The sequence below is a fragment of the Ovis canadensis genome, chromosome 24 (genome assembly GCF_042477335.2).
Source record: "Ovis canadensis isolate MfBH-ARS-UI-01 breed Bighorn chromosome 24, ARS-UI_OviCan_v2, whole genome shotgun sequence".
NCBI classification, from domain to species: domain Eukaryota; kingdom Metazoa; phylum Chordata; class Mammalia; order Artiodactyla; family Bovidae; genus Ovis; species Ovis canadensis.
The window spans coordinates 32,169,310-32,183,007 of NC_091268.1; the positions used below are offsets into that span (position 1 = coordinate 32,169,310).

At 47.2% G+C, this 13,698-nt stretch overlaps 1 protein-coding gene across 2 annotated transcripts in view; it reads right to left on the reverse strand.

Annotated features, from left to right (window-relative positions):
- Positions 1 to 13,084, reverse strand: part of TMC7 (transmembrane channel like 7) — a 53,990-nt gene extending 40,906 nt beyond the window's left edge. Inside the window, exon 1 of one of the 2 annotated variants that reach the window (XM_069569361.1) lies at positions 12,787 to 13,084. In XM_069569361.1, the coding sequence (XP_069425462.1) occupies positions 12,787 to 12,853 (67 nt within the window). In that variant the 5' untranslated portion in view covers positions 12,854 to 13,084. The remainder of the gene's footprint in view (positions 1 to 12,786) is intronic. The other variant, XM_069569362.1, reaches the window with a different exon arrangement.
- Between the last annotated feature and the right edge of the window lie 614 nt (positions 13,085 to 13,698).

The window sequence follows — 13,698 nt, forward strand, 5'->3', positions numbered from 1 at the left end:
TATCATGTGGCAAAGCTATAGGCTTCACTATAATTTGAAAATACTTCATAGACACTACAATGCCATACAAATTAACTTGGATTATTCTTGCATCCACACTGCAGGAAGGATACATCCTGTCAACATTTCCCAACAACGTGTGGAAAATTCTATTTTCAAATGGCCACTGGTTCCCTGGTGGTCCCTGGAGTAGGACTCCAAGCTTCTACTGCAGGGGACACAGGTTTGACCCCTGGATAGGGAACTAAGACCCCACATGCCACAATGTGACCCTCCCCCGCCAAAAAAATCCAAAACGGCCATCATTGAAGAGGAATGCTTTTTTCTTTTCAGACATCCCTGGAAGTTCTCTATCTTCAAGTAAAAAAAAAAGTTTCACAACCTTTGGACACAGGCATCATTTTTATAGCTGATCGACCTCCAATCCTATGCAGCTAGGACCACACACTTTGTACAGCATGATGTCACGGAATTTCTTATGCCAGCCTGGGGGAGATGCCCTGGCTTTCTTCAGGGACCTGAGGCCCAGAGAGATGGCAGCTTGCCCAAGGCTTTGCTGCCAAGACAGACTCCTTGTTCTACCGCTTCTTAGAAATGCAAGTAGCATCACCTCTCCTAGCCTTGGATTTCTCGTTTGAGAGGACAAGAATGTCTCATTCATGTCAGATGTTCTCTTGAGTTGATTGTTTAAGCCTGTGGTGTGTGGGCTCCTTAATGACCATTTGCCTGGGAGGCAGGGGCATGTCTCAGATACTGGGGTGCCCCCATCTAGGAAGGTCTAGAATCTGTTGGCTGCTGGAGCCAGATTTCAGCAAGTAGGTGGTTACTTAGGTGGGAGGACGGTCAGATAACTACAGGAGATATGGAGGCAGGGGCAGGCATAACAATGCTGTCCTTAAGAACAAGTTAGTCTCTTTGAAGCTTAGAGCAGTGTCGTGCTCACAGAAAGCCCTCCATCTGAAGAATGAATGAATGAATGGGCAGAGGCAGGCACATCTAGAGAGCATCTTCAGGTCCCAACTTCCCTGGCAGCTTTTTCCATAGGACACCAACTGCTACCAAAGGGCACAAACACGCCCAGAATGTGGGCACAGGCCAAATGGCACTAAAACCACCACCACCTCCCTCACGAGCTTGCCAAAAACCTAGCCCAACCAGATGGGTGCTGGCTTCCCTGCAGGGTTTTTCTTCCCTCAAAGAATCATGGGAACTCTGGGGAAGAAGGGACCTTCTGGGTCATCTGGTCCAGGCAACCTGCCAGTTGCTGTGGGAATCAGTTCTGTTTGATACCTTGTACGGGGTCCCTCTCTGGGTGGGACCCTGGGCTGGGGCCCGGGGCTCTGGAGACGATGAAGGTTTGCAGACTTGCTTCCTGCCTGGAAGAGCTTTCCCTCCCTCCTCCAACCGGCACGTGTCTCCTAAGTGTCCAGCCTACTACATCCATCCTCCTGCCTAAGGGTTGACCTGCATCGTCTCTGACCCTTTCCCTCCACCATTAGACTGTGACCTCCATGAGCAAAGGGACCTCATTTCTCTCCTTTACCACTGAGTCCCCAGGTTCTAGCACAGAGCCTAACTCACAGTGGATGCTTAATAAAAATCTGTTAAATTAATGAATACAAGCATCAATTGTGAATAAATGAATTTGGTGCTGAGGATACAGGCAACACTGGCTCACCCACCAGCAGATCAAAGTAAATATTTAGCACACCACCAACACAGGGGCACCAAAATTGAGAAAAAGATCTAAGGAATTTAAGGATTTAATATTATTTTCTTTAGAGATGATTTTTTTTCACAACTGAAAAAGCAAGCAAAAAGTATTGAGATGTTGACCACACACCGCTGGCTGCTGCTGTTTAGTCACTAAGTCATGTCTGACTCTTCGCAACCCTGTGGACCGTAACCCACATGGCTTCTCTGTCCATGAGATTTCCAGGCAAGAATACTGGAGTGGGTTAGCCAGTGATCAAACCTGCGTCTCCTGCACTGGCAGGCAGATTCTTTACCACTGAGCCACCTGGGGAGCCCCTGACCATATATTATTTCCTTTTCTATTTCAGGTACTTTACATAAGCCAGCCTTATTAGACACGTGCATATACGCTCGGTTTGATGTTACCAATAAGACAATGCAGACAACAGTTTCAGGGTTTCTTAGACTTATTTCCACCCATGTCTATGTGTGTGACATTGTTTTTATTTTGGATGCTAACTGGAGCTAGGCATCTGGATAATCTGCCCAATAACCGGCCAGCTGCCAAAGGTTCTTAATGCAGGGGCTCACGGTCCAGGGCATCTGGTCAAAACTGCTATGACATCTCCACCAAGTGCTCAAAAAGCTCCGAGGCCAGGGACTCATTATGGCCCTACTTCTGGCAAGGCCACCCACCCACCCACCCATCCATCCATTCACTCACTCACTCAAAAAGATTTACTGAGCGATTGCTATGTGCCATGCACTGTTCGAGGACTAGGACGCAGCCTTGAAGATGACTTTAAAAACTCTCCCTGCCCCTGGAGGAAACATACAATAAAGTTTATTAAGTGCATTTCAAATGGTGATAGATGCATGGAGAAAAATAAAGATGGGCAAGGTAGAGATAGACAGAGAAGAGCAAGTACAAAGGCCCTGGAACTCCCCTGGTGGTCCAGTGGTTAGGAATCTGCCTTTCAATGCAAGTGGACATGGGTTCGATCTGGTCGGGGAACTAAGATCTCACATGCCATTGGGCAACAAAGTCTGTGTGCTGCAATGAAGATCCTCCATGCTGCAACTAAGATCCAGCACAGCCAAATAAATACATAAACATTAAAAAAAAAAAAAAGTTTACAAAGGCTCTGGGGCAGGACTGTGGCTAGGAACTTCAAGGAACAAGAAAGGAGGCCAGCCAAGGTAGCTGAAGGACAGTCAGCAAAAACAGAGGAATGGGGTAGGAGGTTGGGAAAAAACAAGCTTGGCCACATAGGGCCTATGGGGAATGGTGTTACCATACTTGAGTTAAGGTGGGAACTGAGGGGGATTCTGAGCAGAAGAATGACATCATCTGCCTCAGATTAACAGGATCTCTCTGGGCAGCCCTGTGGCTATTTTTGTCCTTGAGCTACACAAGTCAGTCTGGCTGTATCCCATGGCAGAACATCACGTATCAGGTCACATCATCCTGCAGTGATGGAAATGTTCTATAATTGTACCGTTTGATATGGTAAACATGAGTGGCCACTGCATAACTGAAATATGGCTGGTGAGACTAAGAAAATGGATTTTTAATTTTATCAGACTTTATTCGATTTACGCTTTACAGCCACATATAGCTAGTATCTGGGCTTCCCTTGTGGCTCAGCTGGTAAAGAATCCACCCTCAATGTGGAAGACCTGGGTTCAATCCCTGGGCTGGGAAGATCCCCTGGAGAAGGGAAAGGCCAACCCACTCCAGTATTCTGGCCTGGAGAATTTCATGAACTGTATAGTCCATGGGGTTGCAAAGAGTCGGATACAACTGAGTGACTTTCACTTCACTTCACTTCATAGCTAATAGCTGGACAACACAGAGGGACAACTCAGCTGTCTAGTCTGAGAGGGGAGGAGCCAGGGCCTTGAGAGCTTCCTCTGTCTGCCAGACTTGAGAACTTCAGGGCAGGGAGGACCTGCATGAGTCACACCACTGGGCACCTGGGTGGGGCACCTGGGGAATGACTGGGTCCAAGGCTTTATGACCAGACAAGCAAACAGCCTTCAGGAGCAGTGACTAACTGCTTAGGGCAATTGGAGTCATGCAGGCCCCAGAACCCAGGTCTCCTGGGCTCCAAGCTGGTAGAGCACCCAGTGGGCTGTCCACAGAGCAGTTACTGTGATCCTGTCTGTCTAAGGAGGTGACAAGACCACCCGGTGGTTAAGTGCACTGGCTCCACAGCTTGCTGCCTGGATTCTAACCCCAGCTCCACTTGCTACCTGTGTGACCTGGCAAGTTTCTTGACCATGCTATGCCTCAGTTTTCCCACCTATAAAATAGGGGCAGCAGTTCCCATCACACATAGCCATCTTAAGGATTAAATGGCTATTGTATGTCAAGTGCTTAGAAAAGAGGACAGCAAACCTTTTCTGTAAAGAACCAGATAATAAATACTATTTACCACGCTGTCTCTGCCACAACTATTCAACCTGCCACTGCAGCAGCCATAATCCATAAATGAATGTGCATGACTGTTTTCTAATGAAACTTCATAAAAACAGGTGGTGGTTCAGACTAGGCCCATGGGTTGTAGGAGACTCAGGTTCAATTCCTGGGTCAGAAAGACCCTCTAGAGATGGAAATGGCATTCTATTCCAGTATTCTTGCCTGGGAAATCCCATGGACAAAGGACATCGACAGGCTACAGTTCATGGGGTCGCAAAGAGTCAGAAATGACTTAGCAACTAAACAACACAACGGTAGTTTGCAGACCCCGAGCTGAAAGCAGTGCCCAGCATACTGTGCTATGTACTTGAAGCCAGGACTCTGGTTATTTACTGATGAATTTAATGTAGTCTGCAGTGGGGGGAGGAGGTCTTGCTAAGGATTCCCTAGATGGAATTTATCTTCCTTGACTAGGACCTCTCCAAAAATGATTTCCAACATTCCTGGAAGTGATAATAACCATATTCGCCTTTACTGAGCATTTACTACGTGCCATGATTATGTCAAACCCTTTACATAGTTATCTCCTGTGACCCTCAGGATGGGTTTTTCTTACATTGCTCTCATTTTGCATACAGAAAGTTCAGAGAAGACAAGAGCTTTGTCCAAGGCTGACTTAAGGTCTAAATCATGAGGGCAAAGACCTCAGCATGTCTTACTCACCCTTATATCCCTAGTGATTAGCGTGGGGTTGGCACATAACAGTTGCTAAAAAAACATGTCACAGATACACAGATACAGTTGCTCTAGATTTGCAACATTAACTTCCTTCTGCTTCAGTAGCTTGCCAAGTAACTTCTCAGGGCCTCAGTTTCCAGGGAAGTAAAATGGGCAAGTAATACCACCTACTTGATGGCATCACTGACTCAATGGCATGACCAGCTCGATGCACATGAGTTTGAGCAAGCTCCGGGAGTTGGTGATGGACAGAGAGGCCTGGCGTGCTGAAGTCCATGGGGTTGCAAAGAGTTGGACACGACTGAGCGACTCTACTGAAACTGAACACCACCTACACTGAGTGGTTCAAAGGAATTCCAGAAAGTTACACATGCGAGTCCCAAATTCACCTGCTAAGGGAGTCTGTCAGATCTTCAGGAACCAGCTCCAGCTTGCTGCACTCATCCCGTCTCCTCTCCAAGCTCCAGCCTGAGGTCTCCTCAGATGCACACAGGTCCTCCCTACCTCTGCCCTCTGCTCCCCTCACCGCCCCTCTTGAATGCTCTTCCCACCTGATCTTCCCTCTCACCTGCACTGGCTCCTCCGCATCCCTGGGCCTCAGCTCACTGGTCCCTCCTGGAGAGCCAGCAGGCAGCCGCTCTCCTCTCTATACCATCATCTGTTTATCTCCTTCTCAGCAGCTATGCTTAGCTGTCCCTGACCCTATTTCCCTCTGTCTCCCCTGTTATATTAGAAGCTTCATGAAAGCACGTCCCTCGCCCGCTTCTTTCATCACTGGGCTCACGCCTGGTACATGCTTTTGGCTCAGAGTCAGTTTCTGGCCTCCTCCTGGGAGGAGGGTGGGGGCAGGCCCACAGAAGGACTGGGTGGTCCTACAGCCAAACAATGCTTCTTTTAAAAGCAGCCAGACTACAACAAAGTTTACAGCACTGAAAAGTCATTTTCCCCCTTTTATATCTTAAATTCTTTACTTCCTGAAAAAAACAAACCAAAAAAAGCCACTGGGGGCCTTTGGGCCTAATCTGGGCCTGAGCTGCTGGGCAGACGGAGCTCTCGGCCTCTTTTAGACAGAGAGGGAAAAAAATCACTCAGGTCAGACGGCTGGCTCACCGGAGAACCACTCCAGTCTGTGTCCAGACCTGAACAAGAGTCCTCCCACCCAGGACACCTTTGAGGAGTGACCTGGATGAATGGACCTAGCAGATAAAGTAAAAACATAAAACCAGAAAAACCACTACAGGTCAAATGGTTACTTGTCTTCAAATTTCATACAATCCGTCAGACTAAATTGGCCCACAAAATAGCTGTTAAACTACATAAGTGTCTATCAGGTAATGCTAGAACAACTGCAGTCATCAAACCTTATAATACTGGGCTAGAAAAGGCCCTAATAAGCATAATGATAACATGTAATAATCAAACCAAGAGCTACCATTCAACCCCTTTTGACAAGCTTATCGCATTAAATCCTTTCAGTGACACTGGCAGACCAGGCTATGAAGATATTTTGGAATTAGAAGTGATGCTTGTTTCATACTTTGAATGCACTACAAGGTGCTGAATCGCACACTTCAAAACGGGTGATTTTGTTACGTGAATTATACCTCGATCCTCCCCTAAGAAAGGCACTGCGTGCATGCTAGCTGAAGGACTCCCGACTGGAACAAGCACGTAGTTACCTTAGACATACTGCACACCTCATTTATGGGCTGGTATTAAGTCCTGAAGGGCTGGAACAGTGTTTCTGGGCACAAGTAGTCAGAGTAATTCTGAGTCATGAGAGAGGAAGGGGGAAGGAGCCTCTATGGGTTATTGTAATTTTAGAGGGTCTAAAATATTTGGGAAAAGCTTTTGAGATAGACTTTATGGGACACTGTCTAAACTTCATGGAACAGAGGGAATTTCATAACATTGCCTAAGACTCTCCAGGCCAACCATCCTTCTTCATTTCAATTATCCCAGAATCATAGTGTCCTCTAAAATAAGGGATGCCCAAACAAACCACTATACATACAACTGACTACCAGCAAGGATGCGAAATGTGAAGACTCTGCGGATGTTTGTCATCTTGTAGGAACACAAAGGGACTTCCAGGTGACCCTAGTGGTAAAGAATCTACCTGCAATGCAGGAGATGTGGGTTTGATCCCTGAGCCGGGAAGATCCTCTGGAGGAGGAAATGGCAACCCAGACCAGTATTCTTGCCTGGGAAATGCCATGGACAGAGGAGCCTGGCAGGTTACAGTCCATGGGGTTGCAAAGAGTCAGACACAACTGAGCGACTGAACACAGGGGAACAGAGACATCATAGCAACAGTTAATGCTGACATGGTCCAGGGCAGTAGTCCCCAGGATGCACTCCCTCCCCCCAGGAGGAGTACAATATTCTCCTCCCAATATTCATGCCTTTAAACGGGCCCCACTCACACTGAACAGGGCTGACCCACGGGAACAAAACAAGTAACAGAGTGATTTCTAAGACCAGCTCATATAAGACACCACAGCTTCTGCCTTGCTCTCTCTTGGATCATCTGCTCTGGAAGAAGCCGGCCACTGTGTCTCAAGGACACTTAGACAGCCCTCTGTGAGGTCCACATGGAGAGGAACTGAGGCCTTCTCTCAACAGCCAGGGTCTGCCCGTCCATGTGAGCAAGTCACCTCGGAAGGGATCCGCCAGCCCCAGGCAAGCGTTCGGATGACTGCATGGCTACGCTGGCCGACCCCACGAATGCAACTTCATAAGAGACTCTGGGCCAGGAAAGCTGAGACAGGTCATTTCCCAATTCCTGACCCACAGAAACTGGGAGATAGGTGATTATTATTGTTCTAAGCTTCTAAACGTGGGGATAATTTGTTACACAGTGTAGATAACTGATATAAGCACTTATTTATGTAAATTATCTGAATCCTTGAAATGACCCCTGAAGTAGGTTTTATCATTATTTAATCCATAAAGAAACTGAGGCACCAAGCACTTACGTGCCTTTCTCAAGGACAAAACCAGTAAATGGGAAAAAGAGGATGGGCATCTGGGAGTCCAGAGTCTAGACTCGAAACCAACTACACTACAGCTGCCACTGTGGCTGCAGGTATGAGGCAGGAGATGGCCCCTAGGCTAGGCATTTACAACTGGCTTCCTGTTCGGCCTCCTGTTCAGCCTCCTGGCATGAGAAGACGGGCTCCAGCCCCCTGTTTATATCTCCCGAAGCAAGAGACATCAGGCTCCAGGACTACCTATTTATGACCGGACTCCTGTCTATATTTCGAGATCTACACCTTGATATGGAAAGCAGCAACTGGAATAGGGTTAATAACCAGACATTAGTCATTTTTATGGCAGGGACAGAGTGAGATTAAACCCTTTAAAGGGTCGTATATTTCCCATCCCTGAGGCAAGAAAGACATTGGGAGTCAAAAAGGAGGAGACATCACCCCATAATATGTGATGCTAAGGGTGTCCATAGGCCTCTGGGCTGAAATCCATGTTGGAAAAAAGTTGCACACCTATGTAGGGGAGGTCTATATAAATGCCATAACCACCTCTTTTCTGCATTCCTCCTCACTAGGAGGGATGTCCAAACCCTTTCTCTATGGGTGTGCATCTCTGCTTTTCTCCCATCTTAACTAAACCATTTCTCTCCGTTTTCTCCCTCTTGTAGTTGTGCTGTATCTCTAATATTAAACATTGTACCTGCACTTACAGTTTTTGCCTCTGTGAGAAAAGAATTTCCCTTGGGGGCAAAGATCCAGGGAAAAACAGCTTTTAGCCTCTAGCCCTTGCAGGTCTGGTGGTGGCTAGGATTCCTGGTGTTCATCCAGGCTGCTGCTGCTACTGCTGCTAAGTCGCTTCAGTGGTGTCTGACTCTGTGTGACCCCATAGATGGCAGCCCACCAGGCTCCCCCATCCCTGGGATTCTCCAGGCAAGAACACTGGAGTGGGCTGCCATTTCCTTCTCCAATGCATGAAAGTGAAAAGTGAAGGTGAAGTCGCTCAGTCGTGTCCGACCCTCAGCGATCCCATGGACTGCAGCCTTCCAGGCTCCTCCATCCGCTACCCAGGTTCAATTCCTGGGCAGAGAATTAAGATCTTGCTTCATGCTACCACTCACTGCTGCCTCAGAGAAATCAGGTACAGTCAATCATTCATTTATTCAATGAATGTTTAGCAGGTACCATGTGCCGGACGCTGTTCTACATCCCAGAGGAACAAGAAAAAGTCTCTGCTTTTCATGTCACCCACAGTCTAGAAGGGAAGAGAGCTAAATAAATGAGGAAATGTTCAAACCAGATGACTTCAGATGGTACTAAGTGCTTTTGAAGGCATAAGCAAGGTAACTGGTCAGGGTAAGAAAGATGGGGCCACTTCTGCAGACAACAAGACTCCAGAGGTCTGTCTGACGTGACAAGTGAGCAGAGACCTAACAGGAAGCAGAAAGAGGTGCCATATGAAAATCAAAGAGAAATGTACTCCAGGCAAAGAGCAGCAGAAGTAAAGGTCCTGAGGCAGAAATGACATTGATATGCTGGAGGAATGACAAGGCAGTCAGCGTAACTGGAGCAAGATGGGCTAAGGGTAAGGCTGGAGGTGATGAGAGCCTGCAGAGGTGGGCTGGGGTCCTTGTTGGAGGCTGTAAGTTGATTCTCAGAGCAGTGCGAAGCCACTGAAAAGTTTCAATTAAGAAAGGAAGTATTGTTGTTTAGTCACTAAGTGAAAGTGTTAGTTGCTCAGTCATGTCTGATTCTGCAGCCCCATGGACAGTAGCCCATCAAGCTCCTCTGCCCATGGAATTTTCCAGACAAGAATACTGGAGTGGGTAGCCATTCCCTTCTACAGGGGATCTTCCAGACCCAGGGATCAAAACTGGGTCTCCTGCATTGCAGGCAGATTCTTTACTGTCCGAGCCACTAGGGAAGCCCTGTTTAGCCACCAAGTCTCATCCAACTCTTTTGCGACCCCATGGACTGTAGCCCAACAGGCTCCTCTGTCCATGGGATTTCCCAGGCAGGAATACTGGAGTGAGTTGCCATTCCCTTCTCCAGGGGATCTTCGAGACCCAGGGATCAAACCCTGGTCTCGTGCACTGGCAGGAGAATTCTTTACCACTGAGCCAAGCACGTATATTGTTTATTCAACTATAAGAAAGAAAGAATGCCATTTGTGTAACACATATGGACCTAGAGATTATCATACTAAGTGAGGTAAGTCAGAAAAAGAAAGACAAATACCATATGGTATAACTTATATGTAGAATCTAAAATACGACACAAATGAACTTACCTACGAAACAGAAACAGATTCACAGACACTGAGAACAGGCTTGGGGCTGCCAAAGGGAAAGAGGTTGGGGGAAGGATGGATTGGGAGTTTGGGATTAGCAGATGCAAACTATTACATACAGAATGGATAAAACAACAGGATCCTACTGTATAGTGCAGGCAACTATATTCAATGTAATAAACCATGAGAAAAAAATAAGGCAAGCACTGTGATCTGTTTTATCCTTAAGAAGGATACACATTTCCCATTTCTATAAACCAGATGCCCCTTTGTCTCCTGCCTCCCTCCAGCTGTCCTCTCATGATGCTCATACAGTGCGTCATGGTTTACAAAGTGCAACAAAGTTATAAACACAGTCCTTTCTGAGTCCCCCACTCATGCTTAAGCGTACAAGGTGATAAAATATCAGCTGTCCAAGGGAAGCGAAAGTGAAAGTTGCTCAGTCTTGTTTGACTCTTTGCGACCCCTTGGACTATACAGTCCATGGAATTCTCTAGGCCAGAATACTGGAGTGCGTAGCCTTTCCCTTCTCCAGGGGAATCTTGGACTACACAGCCCATGGGATTCTCCAGGCCAGAACACTGGAGTGGGTAGCTGTTCCTTCTCCAGGGGATCTTCCCAACCCAGGAATCGAACCACAGTCTCCTGCATTGCAGGCAGAGAGAGGAACCTTTTAATTAGAGATGCTAGTTATAATACTCATGAAAAGATGCTTAAAGATCCCCGTGAACACCCAGCAAAGATCTAAAAAAGATGAATCTCACGCCTTCTGTATGGGAAACCAGTGTTGGCATCTTAAATGTGATGAATTGTGACAAAATAAGAGCAATAAAAAATCAAGTGGAAAGTACTTAAATAGCTGTTACTGAAAGGCTGAAATTGAGCTGATCAGTTCAATTCAGTTCAGTCGCTCAGTCGTGTCCGACTCCTTGCGAACCCATGAATCGCAACACGCCAGGCATCCCTGTCCATCACTAACTCCCAGAGTTCACTCAGATTCATGTCCATTGAGTCAGTGATGCCATCCATCCATCTCATCCTCTGTTGTCCCCTTCTCCTCCTGCCCCTAATCCCTCCCAGCATCAGAGTCTTTTCTAATGAGTCAACTCTTCGCATGAGGTGGCCAAAGTACTGGAGTTTCAGCTTTAGCATCATTCCTTCCAAAGAAATCCCAGGACTGATCTCCTTCAGAATGGACTGGTTGGATCTCCTTGCAGTCCAAGGGACTCTCAAGAGTCTTCTCCAACACCACAGTTCAAAAGCATCAATTCTTTGGCACTTAGCTTTCTTCACAGTCCAACTCTCACATGACCACTGGAAAAACCATAGCCTTGACTAGATGGACCTTTGTTGGCAAAGTAACGTCTCTGCTTTTCAATATGCTGTCTAGGTTGGTCATAATTTTTCTTCCAAGGAGTAAGCATCTTTTAATTTCATGGCTAACAATACTATTAATAATGTATTATGTTATAAATATATGCCTTAGTCGTGTCTTTGCAACCCCATGGACTGTAGCCCGCCAGGCTTCTCTGTCCAGGGATTCTTCAGGCAAGAATACTGGAGTGGATTGCTGTTTCCTTCTCCAAAGGATCTTCCCAACCCAGGGATCGAACACTGATCTCCATTTCAGGTAGATTCTTAACCATTTGAGCTACAGGCAAGTCGTTATAATGCATTAGAGAATTATTAACATCAATCCCAGGCTGACTTCTTTATTCCGATCTCCGGGTAAGTTCCCAGAGTTTGGGTCTCTCGAGGTGTTTTTCTCTTTTTTATCTTCTAAATGTTGAGATCAATCCAATTAGAAAGGTCCAAAGCCCAAATCTACACGTATATTTTACTGTAAATCCTTGTAACAAAATCTGTGTTCTCAAACTAAAAGAGAAAAAAACGCTCTGGATAAAACTTCACAGAGGGGTCTTGCATTTTGTTAAGGGCAAATACAAAATACAAATGCTGGAAGGAAGCCTGCTGGGTGCTGAAAACGCCACTGTCTTGACTGAGTAGCAGTTCTGCACATTTATGTAAAAATTCACAGAGCGATACACTTTCTTAACTTTCACCCAAGGGAAAAGGGAAAGCATGTAATACTTGCCTGGTTACCACCGATCGTGTCTTTCTTGTATCAGGCACTGCGCTAGGCACTTCGCACATTTTTCTCTCAACTAATCCTACCAACAGTTTATTCCCATTTTACTGAAGAAGCTTAGGTTCAGAGAGGGTAAGTCACTTACCAAAGATCACACAGAGATCAACAGCCCAGGCAGAATTCAGTTCTAAGCCCATCTAACGGCAAAGCCTCATGTGTTTGGGAGGCAGTCACCTCGTATTACAATGTGAGGACTAGCTGGGCTCTCATAATCTTTTCATTTAACTTATAGGATGATTTTGAGGCTAGCCGGGGACTCCTCCACCAGCTCTGGGAAGACAAACTCACAGCGATCGGGACTCCCACTCCAGCGCTTCTTTTGGTAGAGAGGTCTCTAAATGGAGTGAGGATGGGCTGGAGGAGCGAGAGCAGGAATAAGAAAGATCCGCTTTCCCCCAAGCCGGGAGGTGGGAAGGGGGCTCGGCCCGCGCGGAGCTCCCAGCACCGCGCGCCCGGGTGCCCGCGTGCCCGCCCGCCGCCTGGAGCCCAGTCCCCGCCGCCCTACCTTGGTGGATGAAGGGCTGCCTGCTGGGCCTGCCGGGCGGGAGCGCACTGATACTGGACTCGCTCATGACTGCGCCCCGCGCCCGCGAGAGACCGCCAGGGACCTGCTCCGGCAGCCGCCGCCGCCTCCCGCCCTTCCCTGCCGCAGCCGGGATTCCAGGTTCCGGCGCCGACGTCACAGAGGCGGGGGCGGGGCGCCGGCGCCCTTCCCACGCCCGCCGCGCGGGACCCCCGCAGCCGCGCCGAGCCGCGACGCGAGGTACCGGCCAGGATCGGACGGAGGCTGCAGCCCCACGGCGTCCGGGACCTGGAACGGGAGACGCGGGTGGAGAGCCAGAGGGACCGGGAACGGGCTCCATCCAGCGGCCGCGATAAAGGGCTAACTCCCGGATTTTTAAAAGTGTAATAAAAATAACCAGGACTCAGAACAAGTGTATCCAGTAAGTAACTGTTTGGGTACCAAAAAAAAAAAAAAAAAAAAAACGAAGAAGGAATATCTTTGTACATATTTATAAACGCATGACTCTCGAGTGGGGAGCTGGAAGGCTGGGTGAGAAAGGTTCAAGGAAGAATTTTTCAGTTTATCTCGTTTATCTTTGAACCTTATCCACGTTTCCTCTCTGCCTCTCTCCGTGTACAGTTTAAAAGATAAAATGAGAACGAATTACCAAATATAAAGGCCAAATAAAGAAATGTAATCGTATATACAGGGTTCCAAAGAATAGCAAGGAGAGATTTAAAAAGCCTTCCTCAGTAATCAATGTAAAGAAATAGAGGAAAACCATAGAATGGGAAAGACTAAAGATCACTTCAAGAAAATTAGAGATACCAAGGGAACATTTCATGCAAAGATGGGCTCAATAAAGGTCAGAAATGGTATGGACCTAACAGAAGCAGAAGATATTAAGAAGAG